At 36.8% G+C, this 14,737-nt stretch overlaps 2 protein-coding genes across 2 annotated transcripts in view; one reads left to right on the top strand and one right to left on the bottom strand.

Moving 5' to 3' along the window:
* Positions 1-2,622, bottom strand: part of LOC144450209 (speckle targeted PIP5K1A-regulated poly(A) polymerase-like) — a 9,750-nt gene extending 7,128 nt beyond the window's left edge. The window contains exons 1-3 of the mRNA XM_078140797.1: positions 2,531-2,622; positions 1,577-1,767; positions 1-150 (exon numbers count right to left, since the gene is read on the bottom strand). The exon at positions 1-150 is cut by the window's left edge and continues 84 nt beyond it. Of these exons, the coding sequence (XP_077996923.1) occupies positions 1-150; positions 1,577-1,767; positions 2,531-2,612 (423 nt within the window). The 5' untranslated portion in view covers positions 2,613-2,622. The remainder of the gene's footprint in view (positions 151-1,576; positions 1,768-2,530) is intronic.
* Positions 2,623-2,864: 242 nt separating this feature from the next.
* Positions 2,865-11,001, top strand: LOC144450067 (poly(A) RNA polymerase, mitochondrial-like). The gene is made up of 11 exons (XM_078140634.1): positions 2,865-3,018; positions 3,858-4,018; positions 5,265-5,489; positions 6,016-6,243; positions 6,484-6,695; positions 7,378-7,604; positions 8,151-8,243; positions 9,034-9,444; positions 9,631-9,690; positions 10,469-10,546; positions 10,943-11,001. Exons 1-11 carry the CDS (start codon positions 2,865-2,867, stop codon positions 10,999-11,001), a joined length of 1,908 nt encoding a protein of 635 aa, XP_077996760.1.
* Positions 11,002-14,737: the final 3,736 nt, after the last annotated feature.

Here is a 14,737-nt window from a genome sequence, read left to right as displayed (position 1 = left end):
CTTTGATTTCTTAGATTTTGATGTCGGATTGAACTCTCTCTTTTCTCTTGGCTTCACAACTATTTTCTTTCCATTCAATTCATGTCCTTCATGGTCTAAGATCTTCTCCACAACATCATGACTTTCAAGTTCAATAATTGCATATCTCCCCTGTGTACATTTTCAAAATACAAAGGCTATTTGTTAGAAATATATAATCTAGATGCTATCCACGGCTTTGAATATAAGAAATGTGATGATAATGTGAGACAAAGTGCTTTTCACGATATGTCGTCTTACATACAACAACCTTGGATCGACCATGGCTCAAAGCCTGTCTCTAAGCCTGTCTCAACCTGTGCTAGAACTACCTGCTGACAGCTAGTTTCTCTATTGATCACAGGTCTTATCGTTCACTCCCTGGTGTTTAATTGTAAACAAATTGTTAATATGGACAAGGCTGGCTTGTCCACTACACATATGACATATGACACACATACACCCCCCAGGCAGTAAACTTGAAGTGTCTGATGTATACATTAAATACAATTACACAATGTATAAGTGTGTCATGTAAACTGTGTAGTCCACCACCCAGCCTTGTCCTTATCAACAATTCATGGTTGGTCAAAGGTTGTTGTATGACCTAAAACAAACACTTAATCACCTAAATAGTGTCAACAAAAAATTTTGCTTTTTATGAAATTTTCTCAACTTTCAACATTTATTTTGGATAAAAAGAATAAACATAATTCTTTGCTTTGGATTTTGACTAAAATAAATATTCCAAGTTTCAAAACTTTCAGACATGTATCTGAATGTCTGTCTGGTCATTTTACGGTTTGCTATTTCTGAACTTCCCTCTGATTGAAATTTGAAGTACAATCAACAAATGTTGGGCATCCGAGCACTCCCTTGGCTGCCAAGGATTAAAGGGAACACCAGTCCAGGAAATAGTCATGTTCACGATTCTAAATCACCTATGATTACATCATGGGCATCAGCAGAAATAATATATTTAAATTACATATTGAATATTCATGAGATGTTTTACCCTGAAGGTTATGGGCACAGACAAGAAACCTCTGTGGTATAGGCAATTTGGATGCGTGAATATTCAGTGTGCAACTTGAATTCATTATTTCTGCTGACTCCCATGATGCAATAGCCCACAGTTAAAAGACACCCTTGCACAAAATCAACGAGATTTTTCTGTGAAATCACAAGTAATAAGGAACTTGCAAACCTGCCATGTTGAATGTTGCATCATGGGAAATGTGATAATAAATACTAATCAATTAGCATTGTTAACAATATTGTTATATTGTTTATAACCAGGAATGATCAATTCATAATTACCCTGATCTGTGTGTGAGGTTAATTTTATCAGTAGCTCCAGATTAGGTATTACGATAACTACAGATAATCAATCCCATAGTCCTTTGCGTCTGAGCATGCTCAGTTTGGATTACAAGTTCCCTATCGTAGGTGATATAAAATCATGAAATGACTCTCCAGAATCTATACAGTTTATGAAAATGTCTCTATTTCCTGAAGTGATGTTCCCATTTTAAAACAAATGATCAGAGAAACGTACCTTATCTTTGTCAAAAATAACATTACTGACTGGTCCATAAGTTGAGAAGTAGTCAATTAGTTGTAATTCTGATGTACCTTTATCAAATCCACGCACAAATATACTCTTTTCTTCTTGTTCCTTCCTGTATTTTATCAGGCTTACAAGTTTAGTATGTTTCTTCCCTTTCAAATGGTCTTGAAGAACTTTCTCTGTGAAGAGTTTTATGAAAAGAAGATCATAATGTCTGTGTATGTTCTCATTCATCCAGGTATGTAGTAAACAACAAATTAATTACAATCTATCTTGTTGTTTTGAAGATCATCTCAAAGGCCAGGGTTTCAATCCCAGGTTCTCACATTAGTGTTATCTTATCAGTTAAAGGCCAGGGTTTCAATCCCAGGTTCCCACATTAGTGTTATCTTATCAGTTAAAGGCATGGGTTTCAATCCCAGGTTCTCTATTCATTGTCTGACTACCATCTCGTAATGGCCCACAGCAAAGATACTAGTAATAGTAGTATCCTATACAGCCACATGGTTTTTCTGAAATTCCTAGTAATTGTAGGTGATGTGAAATCAGGAAATAACTCTCCAGAGGCAATATATTATGAATATGTCTCTGGAGTACCATACCAAGATATACACTCACTATTGTGATATATCTTTCCTCCCTCCCCCCTCCTTCTCTGTCTGTCTGTCTGTCTGCCTGCCTTCCTCTCTCTCTCTCTCTCTCTCTCTCTCTCTCTCTCTCTCTCTCTCTCTCTCTCTCTCTCTCTCTCTCTCTCTCTCTCTCTCTCTCTCTCTCTCTCTCTCTCTCTCTCTCTCAGTTAATTGCTTTTGTTTACATACTTCCTTAGAATGGGTGTACAACACGTGTGCCAATGTTATTAATGTTTTTGACACTTGTTGTTCTGACTTAACCTTGGAGTCGCAAACCATTATTTTAAATGCACACAAAACACGTGATATTTACCTGTATTCAGAAATACATTGCACGTATTACACATATAACCGTAGCCTTTCCGTGTGTACTCTTCAGGCCCCTCCATGGCCATCTTGTCAACGCTCACTGCGCGTTTTCAAAGTTGACATGTGCTGGTTGATTGTCTGTGTCAAAGGTCAATTGTTTTATTTTTCGAAGTGTTCGTCCCAAAGTCAATTCTTTTGAACGTTATTGGTAGAACTGGAACATATGTAATAAAGCAGTAAATTATTTTAAAACAAAACTTACAATCAACATAAATTCAAATAATTCGGACCAAATTATTTTATGGAATACATTTTTCCCATGGTACCTTAGCTCAAACATGGCGGCCCTCATGCAGCTCCGTGGTCGCCGGGCAATCTTGCCAATATTTTGTTGTCAGAGGCTGCAGATTTGTTATGGCAGGACATTTTCGATATCGCAGTCTAGAAATAACGTCACGGAGGAACACGGATCCGCCACAAAGGATGTACAAGGTAAACTTTAGAGTCAGATACATGTCGCGCTGATCAATGTACAGTACATGTATCATTTGTAATTGTATGGTAGTCCTGCTTGCATACGGAGTAATCCGGGACTCGATTCTGACAATTGTCCCTCCTAGTCAAGTCAGCAATATAATATACTCGTGCACCGCCTGTAAGCAGAGCTATTTGTATGGTAGTTCGATAGCGTTACTTGTATGGCTGTAGTGTTCGTTGCATTCTTCGGATAGGGCGGGAGGGGGGGGGGGGAGTCGATTGACACGGATCCACCACACACCATAGTTCGACTGCAGTGCTAGGCAACGCTGCATGGCATGAATTAACATCCAACCTCCAATATTGAGATGAAGCATAATAGTACCACTGGCTAGCTTTGTTAGGGGTGTGCGACCAATGCTGCTAAACCCAGACCCCATTTTAGACAAATTTTGACCCAAAACCAATACCCCACTTTAGACCACAATGCCAACAAATGTGAAAATGTGGACCCCATTTTAGACTCATTAGCTCTAAAATGACAGTACCCATTTTAGACCAAATGGCAAAAAACCCTACCCCAAAGGGCGGCACATATACATATACCCAATTAATGGGAGTACCCCCCCCCCCAGGAATAGTACCATGGATGTATGTAGAAACACAGTAAACATGATCAATCAGCTGAAGAGAAATGCTGTCAACCTGAGCCAGTGGAGTATCCATGTATGTCTACTGATTCAAATTCATATTCAGATACATATACGTTATTGCCATGTATATGTATAAAGCATTGGAACGTAAGTATTAACGAGCACCATCCTTGGATCTATCTCTTTGCTGTCTTGTTTCAGGACAAAGAAAGAAGCTCTTTTCTGAGATGATGAATGAGCGACGAGAAGAAGCATTTAATAGCATCCTTGTCAGACTCGGTGATGAAGGAATGGACAAAAGTCTACTCAATTATTGCTCCCAACACGGCAAAGTTAGAAATTCATTTACATATACTGGGGAGGTAAGTGGACAATATTTCAAAAAGTTTTGCCACGGGTGGCCTTTTCACTTTAGGTAAGTCACAACCACTTCCAATGTTGTTGTTGTAATGTGTTCGTGATAGCACATGCAGTGGCATGCAACACATGACTTAGCATAAGTACTTATAGTTATAAATTTCTGTCTTAGAAACTATGTACCTTAAGTATAGATATATTAGTTGTATTCAGTATTTCAAAACCAATAATCGTGAGCAATATTCTAGTAATAGTTTTTATTTCGAGAGCAAGCTCACAAACAAAACAAATTGCACGAACAACATAAAAAACAGACACAAAAAGACGAATTTACAGTACACATTTAAAAACATTCAATAAAGAATCTTCTCCAAAATTTACTATTAAAAATGACATATTATTGTGACGACTGTCATATAATCAACTCTTAGTCTTCTGAAAGTACTGTCACTGGATCATATGCCACAGCACGCACTATCACGGATGTGATCAATTCGATGGGATTACAACCCCAAAACAGAAGTGATTGTGACCTACGTAGAGTGAGCCAGTGGCAAAACATTTCAAATTAACACTACTATTATTATTATACCACAAAATAAAATAAAACAAAAAATATGGGTTTTATACTGTACACCCTGTAGTCATTGTATATTACTCCTGCTAAAGTTTCTCTCTGGTACATTGTTTCCTGCTGTTTTATCACAATATCACTTTTAAGTGGTAATCATTCAACAAATTTCTTAATTTGATGTAACCCAATAAAGATGACTACATGTATTCAGTGTTTTTGCTAAGGTGTGGTAACCCTGGTAACAGACAGGTAAATTTGGTAAAACTAGCATAGTTCACATACATTGAATTTGTAATATAATTTGATATGATACCGTTCATCGATCCAACACAAGGACCAAATTCCACATTCCCAAAGCCTACTCCTGATCATTCAGATACAGGGACTCCTTCAATATAAATAGTTCATCAATCTAATGATTTCTGCATTCTCACACTCCTCTCGGTGTTCAACAATATTGCATATTTTTTGTATTATAAATCTGTATTGTTATTTGTAATATTTTGCAATTGCATGAAAACCATATAATGGATGCACTGCCGTTTATAAATAATAAATAAATAGATAAACTTTGGTGGGGGGAACCCTGGTAAATAACTAGGGAACTCAAGTAAGTTTTACCTTCTTACCTCCCTTAAAAAGACCACAGTATTTTTATTGTTACTATTTTTCAACAGGGTAAGTACGCAGTGGTGCAATACGAAGACAGTTCAGGTGTCCAGGAACTTTTAAAGAAAGCTAAACCTCCCAAGTCACAGAGTAAGATGCCCTTCCGATCAAGATTACTGAATTTTTCTGGAAGCAGTGGCAGTGGTGGGAAGAAGAAAAGTGGCAAGAAAACAGAAAACTCTGGAAAAGACCTCCAGTCAAATTTCCTTAGAAAATTATGTGCTGCCGAGTCAGTGAGTCTAAAGCTTTGTAGTTTTGTGGAAGAATTTATTTTTTCAAGAGATCTTGGAACTCATTAAAACCTCCAGCCTGGATTATTTGAAAACAAAACTGAAGACTTATTTGTTCACCAAAGCATATGGTGTGCTTTAGCCATTCAGTGCCACTGAATAGAACATCGCTCTCGAAATTGGCGCTATAGAAATTTGATTGATTGATTGATTGATTGATTGATTGATAATGGATCAAAAATTAACCAGTAGTTCCAATTCTTGTCATGGGGCTACCATAATTTGCAGCTGGTAACCCACTCAGGCTACCACTGATTATGTGATGATTTAAAGGATGGGATATTTTATACAGACATAAAAGTATTTTAATAACACACATATTTCCAATAGAGGAACTTTGTTTTCAGTTCAGGAATATAGGACTATTGGTCTTAATCCTTGGGCTACCAATTCCTGAAATAGGTAGCCCAATAGGACTACCAAAGAACAAAGTTAATTTCAAGCCCTGTACCATATACTATCCTTTCAGGTAGGAGATCAAATGATGATACTACTGCGAGAACAAGAAATGCCATTAGAAGATATTCATCTCCGTTTCCTGGTGTGTTCACTGGTAGAGGAAGCAGTGGATAAAATTGTACCTGATTGTATAGTTTATCCGTTTGGATCATCTGCCAATTCATTTGGTAAAGTTGGAACTGATGTCGACATGTATTTAGATATCACTTCTGAAAATGGAGTCATCCCACGAAAAATAGTAAGTTTTTGTATCAATTTGTTGTGTGTGTGTGTCTGTGTGTGTGTCTGTGTCTGTGTGTGTGTGTGTGTGTGTGTGTGTGTCTGTGTGTGTGAGTGTGCGTGCGTGTTTGTGTGTCTGTGTGTGTGTCTGTGTGTGTGCTGGGAATTGCTCTCAGCGATTTTCTTTTATACAGACATATATACACAAATACACATAATGCTACAGAGATCCATTCAGGTTTATTTATTTACATTACAGGGAAAGAACAGATTCCAAATGGTATTCGATACCAAGTCAGCTGCATCAGAGAGAGCAGCAACGCAACAAACTCTGGCTACCATGGCAACCTACCTCCGTGATTTTGTACCACATTGTGTTAATGTTTACAAGATTTTAGAAGCGAGGTGTCCTATTGTCAAATTCTACCATCAAGCAACAGGACTACAATGTGATTTATCATCCAACAATCGGTATGTATTTATTCCCCAAGAGAGGGCGCTATTTTTTGCAGTACAGCTTTAGAATAGCTTTCTAACAGCTAGCATTGGGCTACCTCAGTGCTAACAATAAGCTCACCAATATGTGTTAATAACTGGAAGGGTTAGTGATACCTACACCAGTCCTATGTTAACACCAGACTAGCTCAGTGCTAACACTAGGCTGACACTAACACCTCACCAGTATGTGTTAGCAACTGGAAGGGTTAATGCCTGCACCAGTCCTATGTTAACACCAGACTAGCTCAGTGCTAACACTAGACTGGTACTAACACCTCACCAGTTACAGTATGTGTTAGCAACTGGAATGGTGAGTGCCTGCACCAGTCCTATGTTAACACCAAACTATCTTAGTGCTAACACTAGGCTGACACTAACACCTCACTAGTATGTGTTAGCAACGGGAAGGGTTAAAAACTGCACCAGTCCTATGTTAACACCAGACTAGCAGCATGCTAATGCTAGGCTGGTGCTAACACCTATAGTTCATTTGTTACAATGTCAGTGATCATAACAAGGTACCACCATCCAAAAACAACCATATATATTAAGGGCTCTTAGTTTGACAGATTCTTTCGACTATCACCATAAATTATATTAACATTATTGTTGTCACTAACATTTAAATTTTATGTTACTATTGTGTCATTCACAGAATAGCAACCAAGAGTACAGAGTTACTGTATCTCTATGGTAACCATGATCCAAGAGTGCGCCCTCTAGTGTACACATTAAGACATTGGGCTAGAATCAATGGGATAACATCAAGCAGCCCCGGACCATGGATAACAAACTTTGGGTTTACACTGTTAGTTATTTATTTCCTCCAAACAAGAGATAATCCTGTAGTACCAACTGTTGACTTCTTACAATATCTGGCAGGTAAGAGTGTACTTATTGTTGTGAATAATGATATGTAGATTAGTATACAGTATGGAATCCAAATAAGGGCACTTTGGTGATAACGTCAAGTCACTCAAGGAGTGTAAAAGTAAAACGTGATGAAATCACGGACGACACATGAGGCATATACTACGGTCTCCCATGTAATACCTTGCCTATACTAAACTTTTAGCCAATGTACATTCAATAATTCACAGGCAGTGATATTCATTTTGCTTTTTAAAAATTCTTGTCAAACCAATTGTTCAGTAGGCAACCATGGTCAATACTTTCTGGTTCTAGGACAACCCCCCTCCCCCCCACCCCCCACCCCCCGGACATTATTATTATAATAACTAAATTTAATTCAGGCCACCAAGATGTCCCATAAAAATATAAAAACCATACAAACACAAAGAAATAGACAGATATAATAATATTAAACTAGCAACTATCTTGTACTATACATGACAATCCTATACTTATGTTAATAATCTGCGACATATCCATCTCACATGTTTGGTCTTTTTGGTTATTTTTTTACAGCTAAAGGAGACAGACTGAAAATTGATGGCGTCGATTGTTCATTTGTTAGTGATCTTAACAAGGTACCACCATCCAAAAACAACCAACCACTCGGTAGGTATTAATAGTTCATTTGGTCAAAAAGTAAAAACAACCAATCACTCAGTAAGTATTTCTCGTTCATTTGTTGGTGATCTTAACAAGATACCATCATCCAAAAACAACCAACCACTCAGTAGGTAGTAATAGTTTATTTGGTCAAAAACCAAAAACAACCAATCACTCAGTAAGTATTTCTAGTTCATTTGTTGGTGATCTTAACAAGATACCACCATCCAAAAACAACCAACCACTCGGTAGGTAGTAATAGTTTATTTGGTCAAAAACCAAAAACAACCAATCACTCAGTAAGTATTTCTAGTTCATTTGTTGGTGATCTTAACAAGATACCACCATCCAAAAACAACCAACCACTCTGTAGGTAGTAATAGTTCATTTGGTCAAAAACCAAAAACAACCAATCACTCAGTAAGTATTTCTAGTTCATTTGTTGGTGATCTTAACAAGATACCACCATCAAAAAGCAATCACTCGTTTGATTTCCAAAAAATTGCTAATATTTTGATGAAATTTACATATTTTTTCACTGATTGCTGTTGTTTCTAATTCCTAAGTGAACTGTACGAATTCTAATTTTTTTCACTTATTGCTGTCGTTTTTTATTTCCCAGGTGAACTTCTTTACGAGTTGTTTGAGTTTTACTCCAAGTTTGATTTCCAGAGATAATCAATGTCACTAATAATTTGTTAATATTTACCTATTTTTTAAACTGATTGCAGTCGTTTCTAATTCCTAAGTGAATTCTAATTTTCTCTCTGATCACTATCGTTTTTTTATTTCCCAGGTGAACTTCTGTACGAGTTATTTGAGTTTTACTCCAAGTTTGATTTCCAGAGATATGCATTGTCACTACGCAGAGGACAACATTTCAAGAAACTTGAGATTGGTCATCCTTTGCATATTGAGAATCCCTTTGAGACCGAATTGAACGTAACTCGTAACGTCAGTCAGGATCATCTGCACCGCCTTGTTACTCGTATGCAGGAAGCTCTCTGGGTTATAGACCGTGAAGGGTCGCAAACCAACAATGTTGACGAACAGAAGGATAACAACGAATTCCATGCATGGGGACTTGCGTCACTACTTACGAACATTAAACCGACTAAAAAACGCGGATGGCGTTCTACTTCGCTTTTATTAAACGAGTATTTGTCACCGATATTTCAGTCGTTAGAGGTAACGAAACCGAAAACTAGTAAAGCTGATGTTGAAATGAGGACTAATACAGACACTGACAATACTGAGGTCAAAGATTCAAAGGTCAAAGAAACTGGGGTCAAAGATCCAAAGGTCAAAGATAGTGAGGACAAACTCAAAGGAAACCCCACTACAGACAATACATCTTCAAGTAAAAGAAAAGAAATCAAATCTAAGCCTTCAGATGTTAGTAATGGACAAATGAAATTAATCTCAAAAAAGAACAAATTGAAAATTGCAATAGGTAATCACATGAGGTAGCTAGTGGTCTAGCGGTCGGGTCAAAGGTTAAAGATCATGGAGTTCATGACCTGCTCTCTTGTTGGAAATTTGAGACCACTGCAGACTGCAAACAGGAAATTCAGAATACAGCGCCCTCACTCAAATCAGGGGTATCGTCACTCATAGTACTGTTTCTTAAGAGCTTTGTTCGTTGTATTCTGTAGAAGTATAAATCAGGAATCTTTTTCGTATTGTTCAGACATCGAGGAAAGCAGCAGTGCTCTATGATTAACAAAGTAACCTATAACATGTATACCCCCATGGTACACACAGACAGGAAGTAGAACGCCACCATGTGGCAAATTTTGGAAAGGCATATTGAATTTTTTAATGTAGCAGAAACTCTTAATACTTGAGAATGAAGCATACACAGTTAATGTGGCTTGTAAATGTACCAATCATTTTATCGCAAACTTTTTTGCGAGAACATTTTTCACTTATTCAATCAAAAAAATGTATGCAAATGTCCACAGCAACAAGACCACACCCATAGCAACAGACAAAACTGGCATTTTGAAGGTGCCGATAAGTCTTTCTGGCCGCATGGCTTCATTAAAATGAAAACAAAAGCTAAGGAAATGCGTGTTGTGGTGGGAGAAGTCATTGCAAGTGATGAGTGCTTCAGTAAATAGACACTAGAGGGCGGTATACTAATTATATAAATTACGTCAAAATCCTTACACTGCAATATACTAGGCTACACTTGGATTATCGTCAACCATGTGTTCATCACGTGACAGCTATTGGAGCTGCACTAGCTGCCACTGGAACATATTACTCAGTTATTAAAGGCAAGCTAAACTATCTTCAACTGGAAGGTATTATTTTAAAAAGCTGTTTTGTTGTAGATATAATGACTTTCTCGTACATCCTAAACTGAAATAAATCACCTTTTGTTTTAAACTAATTTGTTTAGCTGTACTCATAATACAGTCTTTCTTTCAAACCAGAGCTGTTATTTCGTCCGCGACACTGCGAAATAAAAATATAACGAAATAATGGTGCATCTTGGACAATGTCGTAAAAGAGTTTATAGTTGATGATGAATACAGTACAATAAATCAGATCCAATTGAATTGTTTAGCTCCATACCTTAAATTAGCGCCCTCAACGGTGATCACAATTTAAATTTGTTATTTAACTACTTTTAGATACAACTTCAGATTCATATGTACAATGTCTAATCATTGACATTAATTTTTAACAATTTTCAGTGAATATGTCGTTAATACTAAAGTTACAGCTAGTGTCTAGTGTATCTCTAACCAAGTAGGCAAACATCAGAGTCGATAAATTTCAGAAGATTTATTAAGATTTACAAGTACAGATAGGAATACAATTTAATAGATAGAAACACAACCACAATAATTTCAGGTATATTTACGTACAACAAATAATTGCTGTGAATACAAATATATTTTAGGTTAAATATGCCAAGAAGGGGAACAAAGGCTTCGTTAATATCGATTTTAACATTGACTTTCCTTTTTTATATACTAAGGGACCCAACAAAGTTATTTTCACGTTCACGAATTCTACACTGCAGGACAACTCTAAAATAGGGTTATAAAATTGGCAAGTTTGGCTAAAAAGTGGCCTCGTGTACGGTGGCGTGAGGCATTCTGGGAAACAAAACCTTATAATAATTGTTTTGCTAGGGAAGAACGATTATAGAGAACACCACTGTGTTTCCCAGAGTGCACTTGCCATAGTATTAATCAGATTTATCAATGTTTGAGCGGCTGAAAGTTGTAAAGTTTGTGAAAATGTATTTACTGGATCTCTACATCATGTTGAAATACAGCTGACCTCTGTTCCCATTTAACTGCCTTTAGAGCAACATACAGCGTTGAATTAATCACAAAGGTATGTATGTCAAAGAACTGATTACATAATATGAAAAATGGGGAATCATTTATGATTCATAATCTATCAAGTCATTCTAAGCATTGAAACATACTCATATTAAAAAGAGACAAGGGGGTCAAATACAGGTATTGAACTATCGGTTGATAAGTACCATTATGTTTGCTTCATACCAGTTTACTATGCCCCTCAATCTAGCTTGTGACGTCATCCTGAAAAGAATGTAAAAGAAAATTTCAAATTTTATAACATTTTATCAACTATGATATTTTATGTAGACAAGGAAAACAAATGAAAACTCAACAGATGATAATGTTCGATAATAAAATGTTACCATCAATGAAGAGAAACGCACTTTATATAAATGGATGTACATGCACATACATACATACATACATACATACATACACACATACATACATACATACATACATACATACATACATACATACATACATACATACACATACATACATACATACATACATACATACATACATACATACATACATACATACATACATACATACATAAACACATGCATACATACATACATACATACATACATACATACATACATACACACACACACACACATACACATACATACATACATACATACATACATACATACATACATACATACATACATACATACATACATACATACATACATACATACATACATACATACATACATACATACATAATATAACGGACTTTATTCACCTTCATTTAACTTGTTATTGATTTTATAACGTTTGCGATATTTACGGCCAGGCTTCATTAGGTTATCATATTGCTGTTGCCGTAGAAGTCCTTTAAGCTTTGGTGCAATACCGAAACCTCCCCCTCCATAAGCAGCAGTGCCTACAAAAGCTGATAAGATCAAAACAGCAACAAACAGTATCACGAGTTTCTTCATGGTGATAGGTGGTCCTGAAAGAAAGGGAGTTGTTGGAAACTATATCAACCAAAAGACGATCCTTGTGTAATAAGTCGGTACGATAGTCGTCATGAACACAGGGCCGGGGAGGAGGATGTGAATCAAAATCAGTTGGTCTGTTGCCCAAAATGTAGTCTAGTTCCTGACGACTATGTTCCAATTTTACACTATTTTATCTTTCACACAATTTAAGCAATACCAACTAACTTACATGTTTCTCCATCTTCGTAAACAAATTGTTCATATTTGTCTGTTTCTTCTTGTTATAAGGGAATGCATAGGCAACTTTTGGGACTTTCTTATATCTGAACTGCTCTAGATCTTGTAGCTCTTTCTCCATCTTTCCGTCAAGTTTACGGATAGGTCTTATAAAGGCGTCTACAAGAACACCCGATGCAATCAAAGCAATAACAAGCAACATGATGAGTTTTTTCATGATGGAGGAACCTGAAAGAAATTTAGTAAAGAGAAGGCTGTTATGATTAATATATAGTTATCACGATAATATCATTTCAAAAATAATATTTATCTTACAGGTGAGGGATGGGTAGGTGAGTGAGTGAGTGAGTGAGTGAGTGAGTGAGTGAGTGAGTGAGTGACAAGAAACTTATACTAAATTAAACACCCTTCTTAAAAAATACCATCCTAACTTACCTATCGGACTATGTCACTGCAGATAGAGAAATGCAATTGAAACAAATGCACAGACTTTCCTTTGCGGTCGATTTACACAGCGAGGTTTATTTTGTTGATGGCAATTGGGGCTCTCTGGTCCAGTAACAACGAACAGTTTGAATACGAATTGCGAAAGATACATTCATTGATTCAATAGCTAGCGTTGGCAACAGTACAGTTCAATCAATCAATCAATCAAAATAATTTGTAGAGCGCCAAAATCCAGGCAAAGTTCTGTCATGTTCAGGGGCGCTGGATGGTTAATCCACACCGTAGGCTTTACAAAACAAATGTGTCTTCAGTTTTCTTTTGAAACAATCAATAGTTGGTGTAAGTTTAATGTCAGTTGGCAGTGAATTCCAAAGCTTTGGAGCAGCATAAGCGAAAGAACGTCCACCGTAGTTGATTTGCTTGTAACTTGTTGTCGTAAGAAGTTTTTTGTCCTTTGAGCGTAAGGTTTCAAGGGGTGAACCCATTGATCAATATCCACTGTCCTCCACACGCCCTTCACACTCCATCCATACACCATACGGTTTTCTTTGACATATTTCAAGTCTACACAATAGGTATAAAAGTTTTATTCAATTTGGGGCTTGTCCCATTTAGTAGGTGTTTGGCACAGGGTGAATATACCGAGTATGATCGTTGACCAATCATATGCAACCTTTCATTCAGTGATCTTTCATTCAAGATATCCGTTCAGTGATTGGTGATATTAGTAATGTAGTATAAACGGTGTACATAAAACCATGGATGTAGTAGTCTCACTGATACATCCATGATAAAACGAAGTTTAGAATTAGGTCCCCGTGACCTTGGGTCTAAAAGATGGAAAATAAGGAGAGCATTGAACTTTGAATAATTTAAATTTTGATACAACAATCCAATAGGCATGTAAATGAAATAAGGACACAAACCTCTACAACAGTTTTCTTTGTGAGTCGAATTTACTAGAAAGAAAAGTTGGAAAGAATAGAAGGATTCGTTATCATTCAGTTTTAATGATACACCTTAGTTCTTTTGCAATTGGTTAGGGCGGTGTCATAATATAATACTGGGAGGGGGTGAGTCAGTACTTGAAAATTTCACAAGATTTGGAGTTACTATACTGTTTTAGAGAGATATGAAAATCAGTGAGTGACTCGTGTGGTGTGAAAAATGCTTTACGTACCCCCAACAACCCCATCCCGTTGACGTCTGCGAGCAGGCTTGGTGTTAGGGGTTGGCCGATGTGTGAGGGCGCCCCGTCACGGCGTACCTTACAGACTACAGTTTACTGTGTCATTGTTCATTACAAAGAATCTGAAATAAATAGACTTTTCAGTGAAGCATGTGTGATTGACAGGATGATGTTCACTTTTGTCTATATTCACTTATGGAGTCTGCTATTTAAGAATATGTGTTAGCGACCTTATTGATACATGTATTATCTGGCACCTTCCCCGGGCACACTCGCGTGCGAGTGGAACAAACGTTATCGGCACCATATATATATATATATATATATATATATATATATATA

The sequence above is a fragment of the Glandiceps talaboti genome, chromosome 19 (assembly GCF_964340395.1).
Source record: "Glandiceps talaboti chromosome 19, keGlaTala1.1, whole genome shotgun sequence".
NCBI lineage: Eukaryota > Metazoa > Hemichordata > Enteropneusta > Spengelidae > Glandiceps > Glandiceps talaboti.
The sequence above is the reverse complement of the archived record's forward strand: the minus strand, read 5'-3'. Positions and strand labels throughout refer to the sequence as shown.

Coding starts and splice junctions, on each gene's coding strand:
- LOC144450067 (XM_078140634.1), top strand. CDS start 2,865: ATGGCGGCCCTCATGCAGCTCCGTGGTCGCCGGGCAATCTTGCCAATA. Junction 5,490..6,015: donor AATTATGTGCTGCCGAGTCA/GTGAGTCTAAAG, acceptor CTATCCTTTCAG/GTAGGAGATCAAATGATGAT. Junction 9,445..9,630: donor GGTAACGAAACCGAAAACTA/GTAAAGCTGATG, acceptor CTAAGCCTTCAG/ATGTTAGTAATGGACAAATG.